This window comes from Sinohyriopsis cumingii, chromosome 10 (genome assembly GCF_028554795.1).
Source record: "Sinohyriopsis cumingii isolate HCF-2022 chromosome 10, ASM2855479v2, whole genome shotgun sequence".
In the NCBI taxonomy this organism is placed as follows: Eukaryota; Metazoa; Mollusca; class Bivalvia; order Unionida; family Unionidae; genus Sinohyriopsis; species Sinohyriopsis cumingii.
In genome coordinates, this window is record NC_142970.1 from 10700004 (window position 1) to 10722140 (window position 22137).

General features: G+C 35.2%; 1 protein-coding gene across 1 annotated transcript in view; it reads right to left on the reverse strand.

Moving 5' to 3' along the window:
- Positions 1 to 22137, reverse strand: part of LOC149789589 (uncharacterized) — a 56108-nt gene that overhangs the window by 13514 nt on the left and 20457 nt on the right. Inside the window, exons 6-7 of the mRNA XM_089971610.1 lie at positions 16143 to 16189; positions 2305 to 4999 (exon numbers count right to left, since the gene is read on the reverse strand). Coding sequence (XP_089827736.1) covers positions 4694 to 4999; positions 16143 to 16189 — 353 coding nt within the window. The 3' untranslated portion in view covers positions 2305 to 4693. The remainder of the gene's footprint in view (positions 1 to 2304; positions 5000 to 16142; positions 16190 to 22137) is intronic.

Here is a 22137-nt window from a genome sequence, read left to right on the forward strand (position 1 = left end):
TAACTGATTAAGTGACAGTAAATCTGCAACCCATGAAGTGACAGCAAAGCTGTCAAACCAATATGTGACAGCAAAGCTATCAACCCATGAAATGACAGCAAATCTGTCAACCCATGAAGTGACTGCAAATCTGTCAACCTATGAAGCAACAGCAAATCTGTCAACCCATGAAGCGACATCAAATCTGTCAACCAATGAAGTGACAGCAAAGCTGTCAACCCAAGAAGTGACAGCAAAGCTGTCAGCCCATTCAATGACAGCAAATATGTCAACCAATGAAGTGACAGCAAATCTGCAACCCATGAAGTGACATCAAAGCTGTCAACCCATGAAATAACAGCAAATCTGTCAACCCATGAAGTGACAGCAAATTTTCAAACCATGAAGTGACATCAAAGCTGTCAAACCCTGAAGTGACATCAACTGTCAACCCATGAACTGACAGCCAATATTTAACAACATAAGCATGACATACATTACAGTATTTATGACCAAGAAAATGACGAAGGGCAAAGTGTGCATGGGCAGCGTGTCTGTAGTGTCTCAGTGATGACCCTGGACTCTGGAATTTCTGGTTCACCCTAATGGAATGATTAATTCTCAAGTCTTCTGATATATAAGATTGTTAAGCTAAGTCATTTTTCAAGAATAATGAAACAAAGTGAACTGTGTTAAAAGTCATACTAATATATATATATATATATATATATATATATATATATATATATATATATATATATATATATATGCATATGCCAAATATTGACTAAAGATCTGTAATACACTTGCCCTAATTTGACAAAGTTATTTAAACAGATCCCATCACCTTATCATGAATTATGCTGTATGACATGTATGCATGAGGTCAGTCTTTACTGCTCTTTAACATGGATGCCGAGGTCGGTCTTTACTGCTGTATAACATGTATGCATGAGGTATTTTTTTGTTGTTGTTTTATAACATTAATGCATGGGGCCAGTCTTTACTGTTGTATAACATGTAGGCATGTGGTTGTACCTTTTTACAGTTGTATTAACAGTTGCATGAAAGCAAAATGACAACAGCTCACACCATCTTCTCTGGACACACTCACAGAACTAAACATGCACATAACATATCTACCTACTTTCAATGTGCACCTAACTGCAAACTTAATGTAATCGGATCAAATGTCACACAGAGTGCTTACCTGTAGCACTTTAGTCTATGCTATTTTTCACATCTATGATTTTAGGCAAACAGCATAGACTTTGAACACCCTTTACAAAGTGTGTCAGTAGATCTTGATCTACACTGTGGTGAATGAACATCATAGACCATGATCACCCAGTGTAAAGTGTGATGTCAAATCAAGGTCTACACTGCTACATGCAATACATGAACAACATAGACCATAATCACCCAGTGTAAAGTGCGATATCAAATCAAGGTCTACACTGCTACATGCAATACATGAACAACATAGACCATAATCACCCAGTGTAAAGTGCGATATCAAATCAAGGTCTACACTACAACATGCAATACATGAACAACATAGACCATGATCACCCAGTGTAAAGTGTGATATCAAATCAAGGTCTACACTACAACATGCAATACACGAACAACAAAGACCATGATCATCCAGTGTAAAGTGTAATGTTTAATCAAGGTCTACACTGCAACATGCAATACATGAACAACATATACATGATCTGCCAGAATGAAATGTGACCACAGATCAAGGTCGACACTGCAACATGCAATACATGAACAACATATACCATGATGACCCAGTGTAAAGTGTGATGTCAAATCAAGGTCTACACTGCAACATGGAATACATGAACAACATAGACCTTGATCACCCAGTGTAAAGTGTGATATCAAATCAAGGTCTACACTGCAACATGCAATACATGAACAACACAGACCATGATCTGCCAGAATGAAATGTGAACACAGATCAAGGTCTACACTGTGGAAGTGAACAGCATAGGCCTTGATCTGTTAGTAGAAATTGTGACTACAGAGCAAGGTCAACAATGCAGTAAGTGAACATCCTAAACCTTGATAAACCTTTGTAAAATGTGATATCAGATACAAGTCTATACTGTGGCATGCAAAGCTCATAGGTTTCCAAAGCTGTATTTGACAGTAGATACTGCAGTAAGGGAACAACAAATACATTGATCTGCCATTGCAGCATCTGACAGCAAATCTAGGCATAAACTGCACTAAGTAAAGAAAACAGACCTTGATATGTTTATTGAACATGGCTTGTTTGCAGTTGGGTGCACATTACACAATGAATTTTACTACCTGTACTAGGATGAACTGGGATGGAAGCTCTCCTGGCTTCAAGTGTGAACATTCAGACTGGGTATTTCACCCTACTCATGACTAGGATGGACACTGTCCTACTTTCAAGTGTGAACATTAAGATTTCGAATTCATTCTACTCTCGACATAATAGGTGCTGTCCTTCTTTCAAGTGTGAGTAATCAGACAGAAGGCTTAATCCACTCTTGACTAGGATAGGTGCCCTCCTGATATCAAGTGTGGAAATTTCTACTGGGCATTTTACACTTCTCTCTACTAGGCTGTTCTGATTTCAAGTGTGAACATTCAGGCATGGCATTTCTCACTACTCTTTACTATAATGAATGCTGTCCTGGTTTCAAGTGTGACAATTCAGAAATGGCAATTCACTCTAGTCATGACTGGAATGGATTCAATCCAGGTTTCATGTGTGAGTTATCAGACTGGTGATTTCTTTATACTCTTGATGAGGATGAATTCTGTTCTTGGGTTCAACTGTGAGTATTCTGCCTTGGCATTTCATGCTACTAATCTTGTCCAGGATAGGCTCTCTTCTGGTTTCAACTGTGAGTATTCAGGCTTGGCATTTCATACTACTCTGGACCAAATGGGTTCTGTTCTGGTTTCAAGTTTGAGGATTCAGACTTGGCATTTCATGCTACTCTTGACCAAGATGGATTCTGTTCTGGTTTCAAGTGTTTCTGGTTTCCTAGTCTCAATTGCAAACATTCAGACTTGACATTTCATGCTACTCTTAACTAGGATTTGTACTGTCCTAGTCTCGATTTCAAACATTCAGACTTGGCATTTCATGCTACCCTTAACTAAGATTTGTGCTGTCCTAGTCTCGATTTCAAACATTCAGACTTGGCATTTCATGCTACTCTTAACTAGGATTTGTGCTGTTCTATTCTCAATTTCAAACATTCAGACTTGGCATTTCATTATCCTCTTGACTGGAATGGGTGTTCTCCTGGTTTCAAGTGTGAATGTTCATACTTGGCATGTCACAATATTCTTGACTAGGATGGTTTCTGTCCTGGTTCCAAGTGTGAGTAAACTATTCAGACTGTGCATTTCACTCTACTCTTGACAGGCTGGGTGCTGTCATGTTTCCAGTGTGATTGTTCAGACTGGTCGTTTCATTATCCTCTTGATTGGGATGGATACTCTCCTGGCTTCAAGTGTGAAGAACATTCATAATTGGTACATCACATTAATCTTGTCTGAGATAGTTTCTGTCCTGGTTTCAAGTGCGAGTATTTCCGACTGGTCATTTCATTATCCTACTGGCTAGGATGGATTCTCATGGTTTGAAATGGTTTATTAAGACTATGTGTTTCACTTTAATTTTGTCTAAAATGGAAGCCGTCATGATTTTGAGTGCAAACATTTAGAGATGGCATTTAACTCTACTTTTCACTAGGATGGGTCCTCTCCTGATTTCAAGTGTGAGTATTCAGACAGGGAATTTCATTCTTTGTTTGGCTAGATCAGATGCTGACATCGTTTCAAGAACACACGAGTCTTGGCATGTCCCTTTGCTCTTGACTAGGATGGATGTTCTCTTGATATCACATGAGTATTCATCCTGGGTATTTCACTCTACTCTCGACTAGGATGGATGCTGTCACGATATCAAGTGAGTATTCATCCTGGGTATTTCACTAATCCTGACTAGGATAGATACTGTCATGATATCAAGTGTGAGTATTTATACTGGGCTTTTCACTCTACTCCTGACTAGGATGGATGCTGTCATGATATCAAGTGTGAGTATTTATACTGGGCTTTTCACTCTACTCCTGACTAGGATGGATGTTGTCACGATATCAAGTGTGAGTATTCATCCTGGGTATTTCACTACTCCTGACTAGGATGGATGCTGTCACGATATCAAGTGTGAGTATTTATACTGGGCTTTTCACTCCACTATTCACTAGGATGGATGCTGTCATGATATCAAGTGTGAGTATTTATACTGGGCTTTTCACTGTACTATTCACTAGAATGGATGCTTTCATGGTTTCAAGAGCATTTATTTAGACATGGCATTTCACTCTAATCTTGACTTGAATGGATGCTGTTCAGGTTTCAAGTGCAAACATTCAGAATAGGCATTTTGCTCTACTTTAGTCTGGGATGGGTGCTTTCCTGGTTTCAAGTGTGAACCTTCAGACTGGTCTTGTCACTCTACTCTTGGCAGGTATGGATTCTATCCTGGCTTCAAGTATGAGAATTCAGGCTCATTCTACACTTGACTGGAATGGATGCTGTCTTAGTTAAAAGTGCAAACATTTAGACTTGGCATTCCTCCATAATACTGACTAGCCTAAGGATGGATGATGTCCTGGTTTCAAATGTGAACATTAAGACTGGACATGTCACTCTACTTTGGACTATGAATGCTGTTTTCCATGATCTTTTTGATATCACTGTATGTCTTATGGATTTCATCTATCCCTATTCCAACACCAGCGCATGTCATTATCTCTATCAAGACATCATAGTTTCCTACACTAATTATCCCTTTGTTTTCAAGAGCAGAAAACAAGTCTTCCATGCTTTCAACATTTTCCAAAGGTTTTGGGTCAAGATATGTTCTCGCCATTCGCTTTATGCTCTTTATTGAGTCTCTGGTTATGAGTCCATCTAAATTAACACTCAGCTGATTGTGTTTTGCCTTTGCCTTGATCTGAAAGCAAAATTTAATACATAATGTTGTAATACCATGCATAATTGGAGTGAAGGAAAGAAAAATGAAAATACTTTTATAAAACATTATTGCAATTGTTATTGGCTTTTGTCTAATCTTGACTCCTAAGTTTACTTTTCATTATTATATTGCACAAGCACTTTCTTTTTGCATAGGGAAAATATAGGGACATACATTTACATAATTGTGAGTATTATGCTTCAATTTATTGCAGATATTCACCAATGATTTTCAAAATTCCAAGCTTTCTGTCAGTATCAAATCATACGGTTCAGCAAAGATCAGTTTTCTAATGTTTCTTGTTGGAGACTATAGGCCTGTTCAATAAAGGTTGTTTTGTCCATTGGCTTATGAACGCCCTTAGTTTAGCCAAGATACAATGTTCTTTTGGTGTGAAATCAGTATAGTAATGTTGTCAAACCAAGCTCTGAATGAACCTTTACAGGACTAATTGTGTATGTATCACTGTAAATGTGGACACTATGATTTGAAGGTATTTTTAACAATAAGAAAAAGCAAAATAAACACTGGAATAAATGATTTTTATATAAACTAATTACTTTCTTCCTTTTAAAATACAACTAATGTAATGACGTAACTCTGGTGTACTTGAAAGGTCTGATAATGGTAGTAAAATATACACAGAATGATGATTTTACAGCTGATTGTAATTGACTTAATCCAGAATTGCAATCACAGTGATCAACTTAATCCACTCCATGATGTAATTACCTTGAATGAGATACTCATTAAAGTGTATGGATGTGGATGCGAGTGACTTGTATAAATGACCATATGGGTCAAGAGAGCATGGATGACTGTGATTTTATAAAAAAAAGAGTAAGTTGTAAGCCACAAAGTTTATTCTGTTGTGTCAAGGAATCAATGAGCGTCAAACTGGTTCAGTTGGATTGTACTATAACTGTCTCCATAAGATGTCAACATTATTAAAAAACAGGACTATTATCTCTTGATTTATTTCATCATTTAAAAGTATATAAAAATTTTTATTCATTCACAGGTCAAACAGTCTTAACATTCATAATCTAATTCAAACATGCATTTGATATTTATTAAAAATGACCTCCTTATTATATATCAGACAGAACTGATAATTTACTTTTCTTCTAATGTCACTTGTCATTTCCAGACAAAACTAATTCATATATCTCTGTTTTCTAAGCATAAGAATTTTCACAAAACAAAGCTGATTATTTACAAACCTAGGCTTACCTAGGAAACAATGAAGAATAATAATAATAATAATAATAATAATAATAATTAAAATAGGAGAATTTCGGTTTGATGGGTTGAATTTTAATAATATATATTCAATCTCAAAAAGACACAAACAAACATGCACACACTTTATGTCAATTGAAACACTCACTTTGATGCATTCATAGTGGGATATTGCTCACCAGAAATAGGGACTGTAAATTTATGTGCAAGGTTTCTGATTTCAATTCACCAAAGAGCTCATTAAGGGAGCTTATTATCAGGGTGGTAACAGCAGTTACTGAACAGGCCTACAATAAAAAGTTCATTGCATGCTTTCTCCATCTTGCATCCATTATAATTGTAGGTATACTACTTACTTTCCAGACTGTAAGTATCCAACATCAACTATCACATGCTTTCCAGTCTGTAAGTATTCTAAATCCACTATAACATGCTTCCAGTCTGTAAGTATCCTACATCTACTATAACATGCTATCCAGTCTGTAAGTATCCTACATCCACTATTGCATGCTTTCCAGTCTGTAAGTATCCAACATCCACTATTGCATGCTTTACAGTCTGTAAGTATCCAACATCCACTATTGCATGCTTTCCAGTCTGTAAGTATCCAACATCCACTATTGCATGCTTTCCAGTCTGTATGTATTCTAAATCCAATATAACACACTTTCCAGTCAATAAGTATCCTACATCCACTATAACATGCTTTCCAGTCCGTACATATTCTACATCCACTACAACATGCTTTCCAGTCTGTACATATTCTACATCCACTATAACATGCTTTCCATTCTGTACATATTCTACGTCCACTATAACATGCTTTCCATTCTGTACATATTCTACATCCACTATAACATGCTATCCAGTCCGTACATATTCTACATCCACTATAACATGCTTTCCATTCTGTACATATTCTATATCCACTATAACATGCTTTCCATTCTGTACATATTCTACATCCACTATAACATACTTTCCATTCTGTACATATTCTACATCCACTATAACATGCTTTCCATTCTGTACATATTCTATATACACTATAATATGCTTTCCATTCTGTACATATTCTATATCCACTATAACATGCTTTCCAGTCTGTACATATTCTACATCCACTATAACATGCTATCCATTCTGTACATATTCTACATCCACTATAACATGCTATCCATTCTGTACATATTCTACATCCACTATAACATGCTTTCCATTCTGTACATATACACTATAATATGCTTTCCAGTCTGTAAGTATCCTATATCCAATATAACATGCTTTCCAGTCTGTACATATTCTACATCCAATATAACATGCTTCCAATCTGTAAGTATCCAACATCCACTATAACATGCTTTCCAATCTGTAAGTATTCTACATCCAGTATATCATACTTTCCAGTCTGTAAGTATCCTATATCCAGTATAACATGCTTTCCAATCTGTACATATTCTACATCCACTATAACATGATTTCTAGTCTGTATCATACATCCACTATAACATGCTTTCCAGTCTGTAAGTATCATACATCCAGTATAACATGCTTTCCAGTCTGTAAGTATCCTATATCCACTATAACATGATTACCAAACTGTAAGTATCCTACATCCACTATAACAAGCTTTCCAGTCTGTAAGTATCCTACATCCACTATAACAAGCTTTCCAGTCTGTAAGTATCATACATCCAGTATAACATGCTTTCCAGTCAGTAAGTATTCTGCATCCACTATAACATGATTTCCAATCTGTATCATACACCAACTGTAACAAGCTTTCCAGTCTGTAAGTATCCTATATCCACTATAACATGATTTCCAAACTGTAAGTATCATGCATCCACTATAACATGCTTTCTAGTCTGTAAGTATTCTACATCCACTATAACATGATTTCTAGTCTGTAAGTATCCAACATCCACTATAACATGATTTCCAATCTGTAAGTATCCTACATCCACTATAACATGATTTCCAATCTGTAAGTATCATACATTCACTATAACAAGCTTTCCAGTCTGTAAGTATTCTGCATCCACTATAACATGATTTCCAATCTGTATCATACACCCACTACATGTATAACAAGCTTTCCAGTCTGTAAGTATCCTATATCCACTATAACATGATTTCCAAACTGTAAGTATCATACATCCAATATAACATGCTTTCTAGTCTGTAAGTATTCTACATCCACTATAACATGATTTCTAGTCTGTAAGTATCCAACATCCACTATAACATGATTTCCAATCTGTAAGTATCCAACATCCACTATAACATGATTTCCAATCTGTAAGTATCCAACATCCACTATAACATGATTTCCAATCTGTAAGTATTCTACATCCACTATAACATGCTTATAGTCTGTAAGTATCCTACATCCACTATAACATGCTATCCAGTCTGTAAGTATCCTACATCCACTATAACATGCTTTCCAGTCTGTAAGTATCCTACATAAACTATGACTTGCTTTCCAGTATGTACATATTCTATATCTACTTTAACATGGTATCCAGTCTGTAAGTATCCTACATCCACTAGAACATGCTTTCCAGTCTCAACATATTCTACATCCACTAGAACATGCTATCCAGTCCATACATATTATAAATCAACTATAACATGCTCTCCAGTCTGTACATATTCTATATACATAATAATATGCTTTCCAATCTAAGTATCCAATATCCACTATGACACACTTTCCAGTCTGTACATATTCTACATCCACTATAACATGCTTTCCAGTCTGTAAGTATTCTACATCCACTATAACATGCTTTCCAGTCTGTAAGTATCCTACATCCACTATAACATGCTTTCCAGTCTGTAAGTATCCTACATCCACTATAACATGCTTCCAGTCTGTACATATTCTACATCCACTATAACATGCTTTCCAGTCTGTAAGTATCCTACATCCACTATAACATGCTTTCCAGTCTGTAAGTATCCTACATCCACTATAACATGCTTCCAGTCTGTAAGTATCCTACATCCACTATAACATGCTTTCCAGTCTGTAAGTATTCTACATCCACTATAACATACTTTCCAGTCTGTAAGTATCCTATATCCACTATAAGATACTTTCCATTCTGTACATATTCTACATCCACTATAACATACTTTCCAGTCTGTACATATTCTACATCCACTATAACATACTTTCCATTCTGTACATATTCTACATCCACTATAACATGCTTTCCATTCTGTACATATTCTACATCTACTATAAGATACTTTTCAGTCTGTACATATTCTATATTCACTATAACATGCTTCCAGTCTGTACGTATCCTACATCCAATATAATATGCTTTTCAGTCTGTAAGTAACCAACATCCACTATAACACACTTTCCAGTCTGTAAGTATCCAACATCCAATATAACATGCTTTTCAGTCCCTGATTATTCTACATCCACTATAGCGAGATTTTAGTCTGTAAGTATCATACCTCCACTATAACATGCTTTATAATGGGCATGAAAAATAACTTATAAAAATCCATCTTGGAAACATTTTTGATGTATTGAACATTTTATGAGATATGAGAGCTTACATCTGGCCAGAATGCAATATATGTTCCCCATAGTCTCCTGTAAACTTCATATCCCCCCATGCACCTTCTTAAAATCCCTGTTTCTTTCCAGCTGAAACAACACCTTAATTTCACCATCACACCTACTACACAACATGACTTAACATGAAAAGACTAATTTGTCAACATTTGAAGAGCACTCTACATTAGCAGCATGTAGCAAATTTAGCACCATTTGTATTGAGTAAATTTAACATGATTTAAATCTTGGGATTGCCAAATTAAGAGGTTTTAGCAATTTTTAGATCAAAATGCCACACGGTAGTGGCTAACACGTCTGAAGTAATGTCTCTTCAAATTAACACACCGTTACAAGTATTTCTGCAGGAATAATTGTCACAACCTAACTGCGTGTATTGTACCAGTACTTTAAAATGATTACTGTAGAAGTGGACTATCACCTGACTGACTTTTTGTTACCGATACCTTTGCAAGAATTACTGGAGAACTGGACTATCTAATTTATACAACCTAACTGCTTGGGAGAATTCTGAGAGTTAATAACGTTTTTCGCTCAGTTCAAAATACATCTTATAATGCTATTAATACAACTTTAGTGAATTTATAAGATATGATACATACACAAATTTGGTTATTTAAAATTAAATTTATGAAATTTTGTTTGAGGAATGTATATAATTGGCAAGTAGATGATATAAATCATTCAAGGTTCAAACATTTTATTTGAATTAATGAAGCACAGATAGAAGATCATATCTGCCATATGAAAAAGCTGATTTAGGTAATGAAATCATAAAATAGGCTTCATAATTGAAATGACTTTGAAATACATTTTGATGTCTTGGACCATCCCTGGACTCTAAATGACTTTGAAATACATTTTGATGTCCTGGACCCCGATGCTCTAGACTCTAAATGACTTTGAGATACATTTTGATGTCCTGGACTACGATGCCCTGGACTATAAATGACTTTGAGATATATTTGGATATCCTGGCCCCGATGCCCTGGACCATAAATGACTTTGAGATACATTTTGATGTCCTGGACCCCAATGCCCTGGACTATAAATGAATATGAAATATATACATTTGTCTTGAATTCTCAATTACTTTGAAGTACAGTTAGATGCCTTGGACACTAAATGACTTCAATGCATATATTTGCAGGACTCTAAATGACTTTGAAGTATATCTGAAGTCTTTGATTCTAAATGACAATGAAGTATAATAATAATAGTAATAATAATAATGAGGACTTTGTATAGCACCTAATCTTAAGAAGCTCTAAGCGCTTTACAACATTAGACAAAACCGATAAGATAACAAACACATAATGATATGATTACAAAAACAAACACCATGAAATTAGAAAACATAAAAAACATGCTGAGAATATTTAAAGTAGGAAACATTTTTAGGTCTTTACGTTTGTTCTTGCAGTTGAAATAAGTGAGTTTTGAGAGCACTCTTGAATGGGATCACTGTGTCTTTGTGTCTAAGTTCAGTGGACAATTCATTCCACGTTGATGGGCCCTGGTATGCAAAAGAACGCTGTCCATATGACTTTGTTTTCATAGTGGGAATAATGAGTAGTGATGATTGTCAGAAGTGGAGTGTAAGTATCTTGCTGGGGTGTACACATGGGTGAGGTCTGATAGGTATGTTGGACTAGAATCCGACAGTGAAACATAGCAGAGAGAATAAATTTTGTGTTTGATTCTGGATCAAATGGATAGCCAGTGTAGGGTAAAGAGCAGCAGGGAGATGTGCTCTGATCATGGTACTCTAAGTATGATCCGAGCAGCTCTGTTTTGAACTTTTTGAAGTTTCCGGAGCAGATATTGAGATGAACCAGACAGAATTGAGTTACACTAGTCCAGTCTTGAAAGTAGTAATGAACACACAAGTGTTTTAGTGGCATCAACTGAAACATATTTGCGAATTGAGCTGATGCGTCTCAGCTCAAGATATACAGCCTTGCATATGTTCATGACATGTTGGTGCAATGTGAGAGAATACTGTCCAGGTTAACACCTAGGTTTCGTACTGATTGTGTGAATTTAATGTTGGTGTTGGTAAAGGATTTGAATGAGAGAGTCTTTGTGTTGTGATCAGAATGGTCTCAGTTTTATCATCATTCATCTGCAGCTTGTTACATGTCATCCATGATTTCACATCAGAAATACACCTCTCTACACCTTGGATGGTAGCATCAAATTCAGATGGGTGGCGAGATTTATATATTTGGCTGTCATCAGCGTACAATTGGTAAGACAATGGATGATGATCTATGACACTTGAGAGCAACTGAGTGTAAAGAATGAAGAGAACAGATCCAAGCGGCTTCATAGATTTGCTTATGAATAGTAAGTCTGGTGTAAAGCCAAAGCCTCGCTGCTTTACGGCGGTTTCTTTTAGCAGCTCGAAGCTGGTCCCTAACACTGCTATACCATGGAGAACACTTTTGAATTGATACTCTGCACTTGGTAGCTGGGGCATGTCTGTTGAGCAATGAACACAGGCAGTTTTCGAGTTGTCCTGCTGTAGGAGGTAAGCAAGTTGTTAGGTTTGCTTGGATGTTGTGCATTAGTTTGGTTCTATTTAACATATGGAGGTTTCTCTTAGTAGCAGATAAAGGTCTAGGGTTAGGGACTGATAAATCAAGATGGCATATAATGCAGAAGCGATCAAATGCAAGGTCATAGGATACCAGGGAGTACTGTAATAAGAATCCAGTCTAAACAGTGACCATGTTTATGGGTGGGTTGGTTAAGTTAAACTGACTGTTTGAGGTTGAAAACATTAACGGAATCTATGAGTTTCGATGTGTTTGGGTTTCCGGGACAGTCAAAGTGAAAGTTGAAATCTCCAGGAATGATCATGTTGCCACCTATCGAATTTCCATACTCCAGGAGATTTGGAAACTGCTCCAAAAAGAGAGATTAAGCCAGTTTTTTTATTTCTACTAGGCGGAGGGTGGTATAGGCAGAAAAAAATGGACTGACCTTTGCTCCAGTGTGAGTGTAGTTTGGACTAGTTCAAATGATGTGTGGTTGAAACTGAATGTTGTGGTGTGGTTAAGATGTTTGATCATGGAGTTCTTTGTGATGACAGCAATTCCACCTCTGCAAGAGCTACAGGGGAATGAGTAACCAGTGGGTGTTAGATCTGCACACTTGGGCTCATCGTCTGATGTTTTTAGCCATGTTTCTGTCAAGAAAAAAACGTCAATATTCTGGTCGTTGATAAAATTTAACTATTTCTGTGCACTTTTCCGGTGGTCCTTCTGACTGGGAATCATATAATGCAATACAAAGAGGTATCTCTTCGATAGTTGACACAAAGGTTGACGAATTAATAGGGATTTGAATTAGTTATCTAAATTATTGGTCACGTTTTTTTTTTAAATTGTTGAGCCGAAATAAGGGAGATAACTGGAATTCTTATTCCTGTTCTACGCCGACCAACTTTGAAACAACATTTCTTTTTTCGCTTCTGTTTACATTTAGGTAATGATGTATGTAGTCCCAGTTCGTTTAGTCTAGAGCACAATGTAGTGTGGAGAGCCAAGGAGTGATCATTTAAAGCAATTAATGAGGGTCCATCATAGCATAAACGGGTTGACTGGCGAGTATCACGTGATGGCGGTTTGTTCAAAAACAGTGGACCAAGACGGCTGAGAAAAAGTCTGAATGTTCTCATTTCCAAAACAAGGAGATGAAGAAACATATGAATTGAACAGCAGCCAATACATAATGAACACAATAACGTAGATGAAAACAGGCAACAATCACAGATATCATGAAAACAACACTAAAAAATGGAACAGCTGCTTCAAGCCGATTAAGCGATAGTGGCCATCTTGTTTCTAATAAGATGCCATGGACTCTGAACGGGTTTGAAGTTTTTTTTGAGTCATGGACTCTAAATGACTGAAGTATATTTGGATGACCTAGACATTACAAATTGCTTTAAAATAAATATGGAGTATTAAACTATAAAAGACTCTGAAGGATCTTTGAAGTATTTGGAGTCTTGGACTCTAGATGACTAAAGTTCTTTTGGATGCCGTGGACTCTCCATGACTGTTAAGTACATTTGGATGCCTTGAACCCTAAATGACTCTGAGGCACATTTGGAAGCCAAGGACTCTAAATGACTATTAAGTACATTTGGATGCCTTTGATACTAAATGGCTTTGATGTATATTTGGATGCAATGGACTCTAAATGAATTAGGCAGAATTTTGGGATGCTGTGGACTTGAATTGACTTTGATGTACATTTGGAGTCCTGAACTCTAAACAACTTTGAGGTATATTTGGAACCTTGTACTCTCAATGATATGGCCTGGACTATAATTGACTTTTAAGTATATTCGGATGCCCTTGACCCTAAAACTTCTCAACAATAAAGGTCAAGAGATGTTATGAAATGTATAAATTTAAATAATATTATATAGGTTTACCACAGTAGTTTATGGAAAATAAAATTCCACAATATCAATACTCTATCTACGAAACATTTCTTCAGTCAGCGAATAATTGTGTTATAGACTCTGTTGTTGATGTTGTTTTTATTATTATTATTATTATTATTCTTTTAGCACTGTTGCACTGTACAACAATAGCAAGAAAACATTTTATATTTTACATTAATGAAATGGAACAACAACCTGACCATAGTCTGCTTTTTGAGGCCAAATCAAGCCAAACTCTACATCAGAAGACTGTGGAATAAAATGATATTGAAATAAAAGCAAAGAAAATTCTTGAAAATTGAGGATGTGGATCTATATTCATACAGATACATTCATGGAAGTCAAAGTGATTGCTGCTGTGGTCCTGTCTGACCTTGCATTTCAAAACTGTAAGCATGCTATAACAGAAATATAATGTATGTAATAAATAATCTTCAAAATGATCTTTCTGGACATCTGGATTTTCACAGAAATTCAGATTTTGCATCAACACATGTTTAAGACCTCATTATATAATACAAATTAAATTCTGCAATACTTGTTTCATATCATTAGGTGAATACCATTTTTTTCCTAAATCAATATATGTTGTTTAACTGTTACCTGAATCAATTTGCTGCTTTTATTGCTTTCAAAAAGAAAAACAAAAACACTTTAGGTAATACAGATAATGCAACAAGATTTGGGTGTGGAGTTTTCAATGCAGGAAATAAAGAACAATTATATTATATACATCAAACAGAAATCATGAAATTCATGATAACTACATGCTTAAATAAATTTCAAGACATAACATTTCACCACTACTCTGAGGAATAGTGACAGTCTTGGGTAAATTATTGCACCACTGTAAGCATATGGAGGACCCCACTTTAACAAATATCTCTTTATAAAAAAAACAAGAATCTAAGCTCATTTATTAAAATGAAGTATGTGACTGGAATCTTAGGTCACTTGTCGTAAAACAGAATGCAACTGAAATCTAAATGTACTGGTTATAGCAAGGTTATGACTGGAATCTTAGCTCACTTGTCGTAACAAGAATGCAACTGAAATCTAAATTTACTGGTTATAACAAAATTATGACTGGAATCTTAGCTCACTTGTCGTAACATGAATGCAACTGAAATCTAAATTTACTGGTTATAACAAGGTTATGACTGGAATTTTAGCTCACTTTTGTAACAGAATGTAACTGAAATCTAAATTTACTGGTTATAACAAGGTTATGACTGGAATCGTAGCTCACTTTCAAATTACAAGATACGTAACTCGAATCTAACTTCACTTATCAACAAATGGATGCAAATGAGATCATAGTTCACATATCATAATTTGGAAGAAAACTTGAATCTAAGGTCACTTGTTGTTGTGTTCTTAACACCATTTGTCAGCACATGATAAGCTATGCATGCCATACAGTATAAATGGTGGAGGAAGAACCTAGGGTAATCCCTGGAAGAACCACCAACCCACAGGAAACTACTAGCAGGCTTTCTCACATACTAACATAGAAAGAGCCAAAGACTTGAACACATACACACACACATATATACACACATACAGGTGAAACAGCAGTGATCTGTAACATGATCGCTTTCGACCACTCGGCCACACTGGATCCCAAGGTCACCGTCATAACATGGGATGTAACTGGGATCCAAGTTCTCTTGTCATACCAAGGGATGTAACTAGAATCTACATTCATTTTCCATAACAACTGACATAACTGGAATATAAGCTCACTTGTCATTAAAAGGTATTCTTTTAAACTGCTGAGGTTATCTTTAGATCATATAATTTCAGAATATACTTACAGACTTGTCTGCCATGATACTACCAGTGCCTGTACTTCCAAGTGTCCCTAAAAGATCATTAAGTGATACAGTTAAGAAAATCAATGCACACTGCCAAGCAAAATTGAAATTACCAGGATTAAAAGATTCTCTACAGCAAGTTATGGTAAAGGTTTAAGACATTTGAAAATTATGAAATGATTGTCAAGAACTAAATCAGTTTTGTTTAATCACATATCCCATCTGACTGTAGGATAACTTGATACTGTTAAACTGCAACAAGATCCAACAACATTAAAACAATATTATAAGGAAAGTTATATATATTCATAAAGGCAACTTTTGTTCTAAGAATGATAGCTCAAAGACAGTGATTAAAATGATCAAAGTGAAGTAACACATGTTTTGTTTCTTATGCAACTGCTAAATATGTGTACTCTTGTAAAAAAAAATACACTTTGCTATGAAATATCCACCTTGGTCCTCAAGTTCGGGGTACTATTGCTCTGCATCCTCAATGATGATACAATTTATGCTATTACCCGTAATGAGGTACCCTCAGTTTGCACACTAAATTATGCTAAACTTTGTTCACATGATATAGCAAGAATAATTGAATGAGGACAATTTCAAATAATGTAAGGCACATGAAAACCTGCTCAGCATGTGCATGAAAGTTGGCTGAAATATATTTAATAGTCTGCAAGTTATAGTACAGAGATGAAAATATTTCTAGACATAAAAATAGTAGCTAACAAGAGGACCAAGTGGGTCTAACAGTACTCACTCAGGCAACTGATATGTTATATTGTGAAAACAAGTTCATACATGCATTTATACTATATTGTGGGAAAACTATTTGTAGCACGCATAGTATTTATATCCTTCTCAGTATGCTTGTAACTGATTTTTATAACACAAAAGAACCAAAGATACAAGTCCTGCACAGAAGTTAGTCTAAAATGGTTATCATCCCTGACTTAACAAACAGAAGTTTTCAGTGTAAACGACGACCTTGCTCAAGGTCATTTTCCTGTTCCTGGACAAGTCCAGTTTTAGTGAAGGGGTGGATATATGGCTATACATACATGTACATATAAGCTAAACACTCCATCATCTGCATACAATACTTAAAATGTCTGATTCTAATATTTCCCGAATAGTATTTTTTAACAATGGGAAAAATTGTGCCCTAAGCATGAGATCCTGCGCACTAAGTTGTATAATGATTTGCAACTTATCATACAAACTGACAAGAAATTTACAAACATACTGAAAAAATATCTCTATTATTTATGGAGGTGGTGTTAATACAAACTACACCAGCTTGTATTGAAATATTTTCCTACACAATGTATTATAAAACTTTACAATGATGATGTTAATAATTCTGATTATATTTAGTATTATTTATCCTTGTCCATTCATCTGCACCACAATATAGGCATCTTATGTACTTCTCATATTTTATTGAAATTAAAAAGGTATGCATTATATATTAATAATAATATTAATAATAATAATAATAATGATTATTATTATTATTATTTTAAAATTATTTCCTTCAATATTAATAGAAGTAATAAATATTCTATAATCCTAAACATCCATACTGGAACATTTTTTCACATTCTTTCAAACAAGAATAATAAGGAAAAATGTGTTTACATCATAATAAAAACTAATGAACACATAACACTGATCTATCCATGCAGCCAGACTAGTGCATGACATAGATGAGGTGGTGTGTTGCTTAGAAGCTTCCAAGCAATGCCAAAGCACTACATACATTAGATTTACATTATTTTTCCTTCCCAGTCATGCCCAATGCTTGCCAAAAGGAAACATAGGCATGACATATACCATGAAAAACATTAGGAAACCATTACAGACATAGATCCACATATTTGATCATGCTATGATGAAAAGGGCCTACATCATCAATGGGGCTGTAATTATGCCAGGCTGTAACCTGGTAACTGAGTCTAACACCAACAGTGATTATTATCATGCTGTAATGAAAAGGGCCTACATAATCAATGGGGCTGTAACCTGGTAACTGAGTCAAACACCAACAGCAGTGATTATTATCATGCTGTAATGAAAAGGGCCTACATAATCAATGAGGCTGTAACCTGGTAAATGAGTCTAACACCAACAACAGTGATTATCATCATGCTGTAATGAAAAGGGCCGACATAATCAATGGGGCTGTAACCTGGTAACTGAGTCTAACACCAACAACCGTGATTATTATCATGCTATAATGAAAAGGGCCAACATAATCAATGGGGCTGTAACCTGGTAACTGAGTCTAACACCAACAACAGTGATTATTATCATGCTATAATGAAAAGGGCCTACATAATCAATGGGACTGTAACCTGGTAATTGAGTCTAACACCAACAACAGTGATTATCATCATGAGACAAATGCAGAGTGTTTTGCAAACTAGTTCTGGGACAAAGTCTTCCATATATTAGTTCCGTTGACAAAGCAAGCTAAAATTCCCAATTTGATCCTCAGTCAAAGGCAGTGCATGAAAATAGCAGTTGTCCTATGTCCAGGACCTGCAATTTGCCCAGTCTGACCCAATAGATAAACTTCTTAGAAGTCTGTCAGACCTCCCACTTTTCCCAACAGATGGAAATAAATAGTATTGTGCTGCAGTCTCAGAATTTTTTCTTAAGTGCAAAATATCAACAAATATATATGCAAAATTATGTACAAGCAATGCTACTCAAGCCTAGTAAAACCTTTGCAGTGTAAATGATTGTCCAACTGTAATGTGGGTAGAAAAGTGTGTACACTGCTGTTATTTTATCTCTAAATTTGAGTACCCTTCCACATAAGTATTTAAGTCCCATGATCTAAAGTCTAATTTCATTTGAAAGGGCTTCACTTTATTACTTGGAAAGAGGCAATTCAAAAGTCATCCCATTGAAACCTCATTCAACAAGACTTGATAATTATGATATGATGGCTTGCCAAAAGATGTGTTGACAACCCATACGAAATAATTAGGCAGATTCCACCTGGAACTTAAGCAGACTCCAGGCAGAATCTGCCTAAAATGTTAAAAATCTGGTTGCTACAAAGGCGGACATGGAAAATTTGAAAAGTCAAAGATGAATCCATCTAAGAGTCCGTCTAACTCTAAGATGAACTTTTGTCAAATTCCTGTTATAAATACATCTTTAGGCGTAATTTTGGACTTGGCTGATTTTCCACCCACCATCTAGGTGGAATTAGGAACTTAGTCACTGGCATCTATTATATGAAAGGAGGAATCAGGACTTAGTTTATTTTCTAACCAACATCTAGGCGGAATGAAGAACTTAGTCATTTACATCAGTTAAAGAAGGCATAATTAGGACTTGGCTTTTGTGTGTCTGTAAAGTTAAATGACTGAAAATATAGTGATATTTTGTGATTGTAATATCGCTGACAGTTCAATAAAAATATCAATAAGATATAATAAAATTTATTGTTTCTGGTACAATTTGAATGATTTTCAGCAGCATTTAAAATTATTTCCTGTTTCTGATAGCTGTAACTTTTTATTGTTTATTTTGGACACAATTTTTTTAATAACTTCTTTCCACAGCTTTCCTTGTTAAATTTCTTTTTCAAATTTGTTGTTGTTGTTGTTGTATTTTTATTTAACTTCAATTGGATTTAACTGCCCTCGAACAAGTTTTCATCTTGTTTTCCGTTTTAAAACATAATTTCGCTTTTCTCCTGACATGAATTTCCTTGATATGGACCCATTTTTTAATATCATCTCCGAAACTCTTTTTTTAAATAATGCTCTATCCGGTCCCATTCCACAACGAGCTTTCAAATAAGTATTTGTTCCGTTTATTGATTAACAGAGGATAGTAGTATAAAGCTTTCTGATTGGTCAATATTTTGTAATTGCCCAATGAATCATCGCGTAACAGAAATTGAATGGAAAGAGCATGTTTACTAAGCATGGTGATTCGAATTTTCGAGTGGGATGAGAGATTGAATAACCATTTGAAAAATGTGCGGCAATGAGAATACCCTAAACGCAAATTTGATGGGAACATAACTGGTCAATCTGTATGAAAACTGAACGCCAGGACAAGCATTTTGCTTTTTGTGCCATAAAGAGCTTTACAGTAGCGGCTAACGTGCTAAATAGCACAGGGGCTCGTTACAAAGAAAATCAAGGGATGAGGGTTCTAACCTGTTATATTATTACAGGTTAGAACCCCCATCCCTTGATTTTCTTTGTAACGAGCCCCCTGTGCTAAATAGGACAAGGAATTGAATCGGGACGATTTCGAAGTAATATACAACTCCAAACTGATTAACTTCAGAATTTAAGGAGGGACAACGTGTAGATCACTGGTGGGAATTGTTGCCAGATATCCATGTCTATCAAAGATAGTCATATCTTTGCGGAGTTTTCTTGGCCGAAAAGTAGAATCTACTTTCAATCTCGTGAGGCATTATTGTTTATATTATCAAAATATTCTTGGTGTGTTGGAATTCAGTGTAAAATAAGAGTTATTATATCGTGATAAACGTTTTTCACGGCTGCTTTTGGAACAAGGACTATTTCGAGAGACCACAACAGCATCATAGTTTGTGCAATCAAAAATCCAGTCTACAGTACAAATGACATAAGGCAGGCTCCTAGCTTTTCTTCTTCTCATAATCAAATTGTCTCAGATGGATGCTTTTCTGTAATTTTGCATTATTTTCACGGCAGAATTTTTCAATGCAGATTAATATATAATATTTTATAGATGTTTATGTGTTCACAGATGCCTTTGCATTTGTTCCAGACTTGATACTTTGATTATTAAAACCACTTAATTATTTAGTGTCAGATACTTCATATCATGTTGTATATACTGTATATGTTGTACATCACAGATAGAAGGCCTCAAGGTAGATTAGTTATGTAACTAATTGAAATTACCTTCTCTAAATAAAGTCATTATTATTATTATTGTTTTTATTAGTATTAACTCCCATTTCTCTTTCCTTGGATGTCATATAATTACAACATCAGTATAATTGTTTTCATGCAGTCTTAACTATCACCTTGGTTAATAAAGTCCTGTTTAATTCATCTCCATTATTTCTTTGAAATGTCTGAAACACTAACAAAAACTTCAGTAAAATACTATATAATGATCAAAATTTTAGTGAAATCTTAGAAAAGTTGTAGTCATTTTTTTTGTGAAACCTCACAAATATTTCAAAGAAATTTGAGTGAGACCTCAACATAATTTCAATGGAAGTTTTGGTCAAAATATGTGTGAAATCAAACCAAACTTTAAAGTGAAATGAATATTACTAAGTGATGCCATGTTGGATTAAATTTTGTACGCAAGAAAAAAAATGGCATTGCCCCTTAGGACAAGTAAAACCTAAATCTTATTTGATAATGTCTGTCAAAATAAAATTTAGGATCCATTTTAAATATTACCGTGAATATTTATCATTGATTCCCAATAATATCTAAAAAAATCACTAGGCAGTTTAATACATAATAGAAATCTGAAGTATATTTTTTATGGTTTAGGCAGAAAATGCTTTAAGAAACCCATATGAAATCTGCCTTGACATTTTCATTATTGGATGGGATTTCTGCAGGTATTTCCATGTAATTAGGCAGAAATAAAGATTCTGCCTAGTAACAGCAATTTCAAGCAATATTCCACCCTGAATCTAATAAAAGTGATAATAACGGGAATCTAGGCTAAATAAGTGGAATAAACAGATTCTGCCTGGTAGACGGAATAAACAAATTCCACCAAGTAGGCGGAATAAACCAATTCCGCCTAGTAGGCGGAATAAACAAATTCCGCTTAGTAATAGACGGACTAATTTGCATATTTCGGGCTGTATTCTGCCCTGAATACGCCCGGAACCCACCTAAAATTTATAATAAGTGGAATCTAGGCTTTAAGGGAAATCCGCTTTAAAATTCCACCTGGAATCTGGTTAAAGTTAGGGCGGAAGTTTTCGTACAGG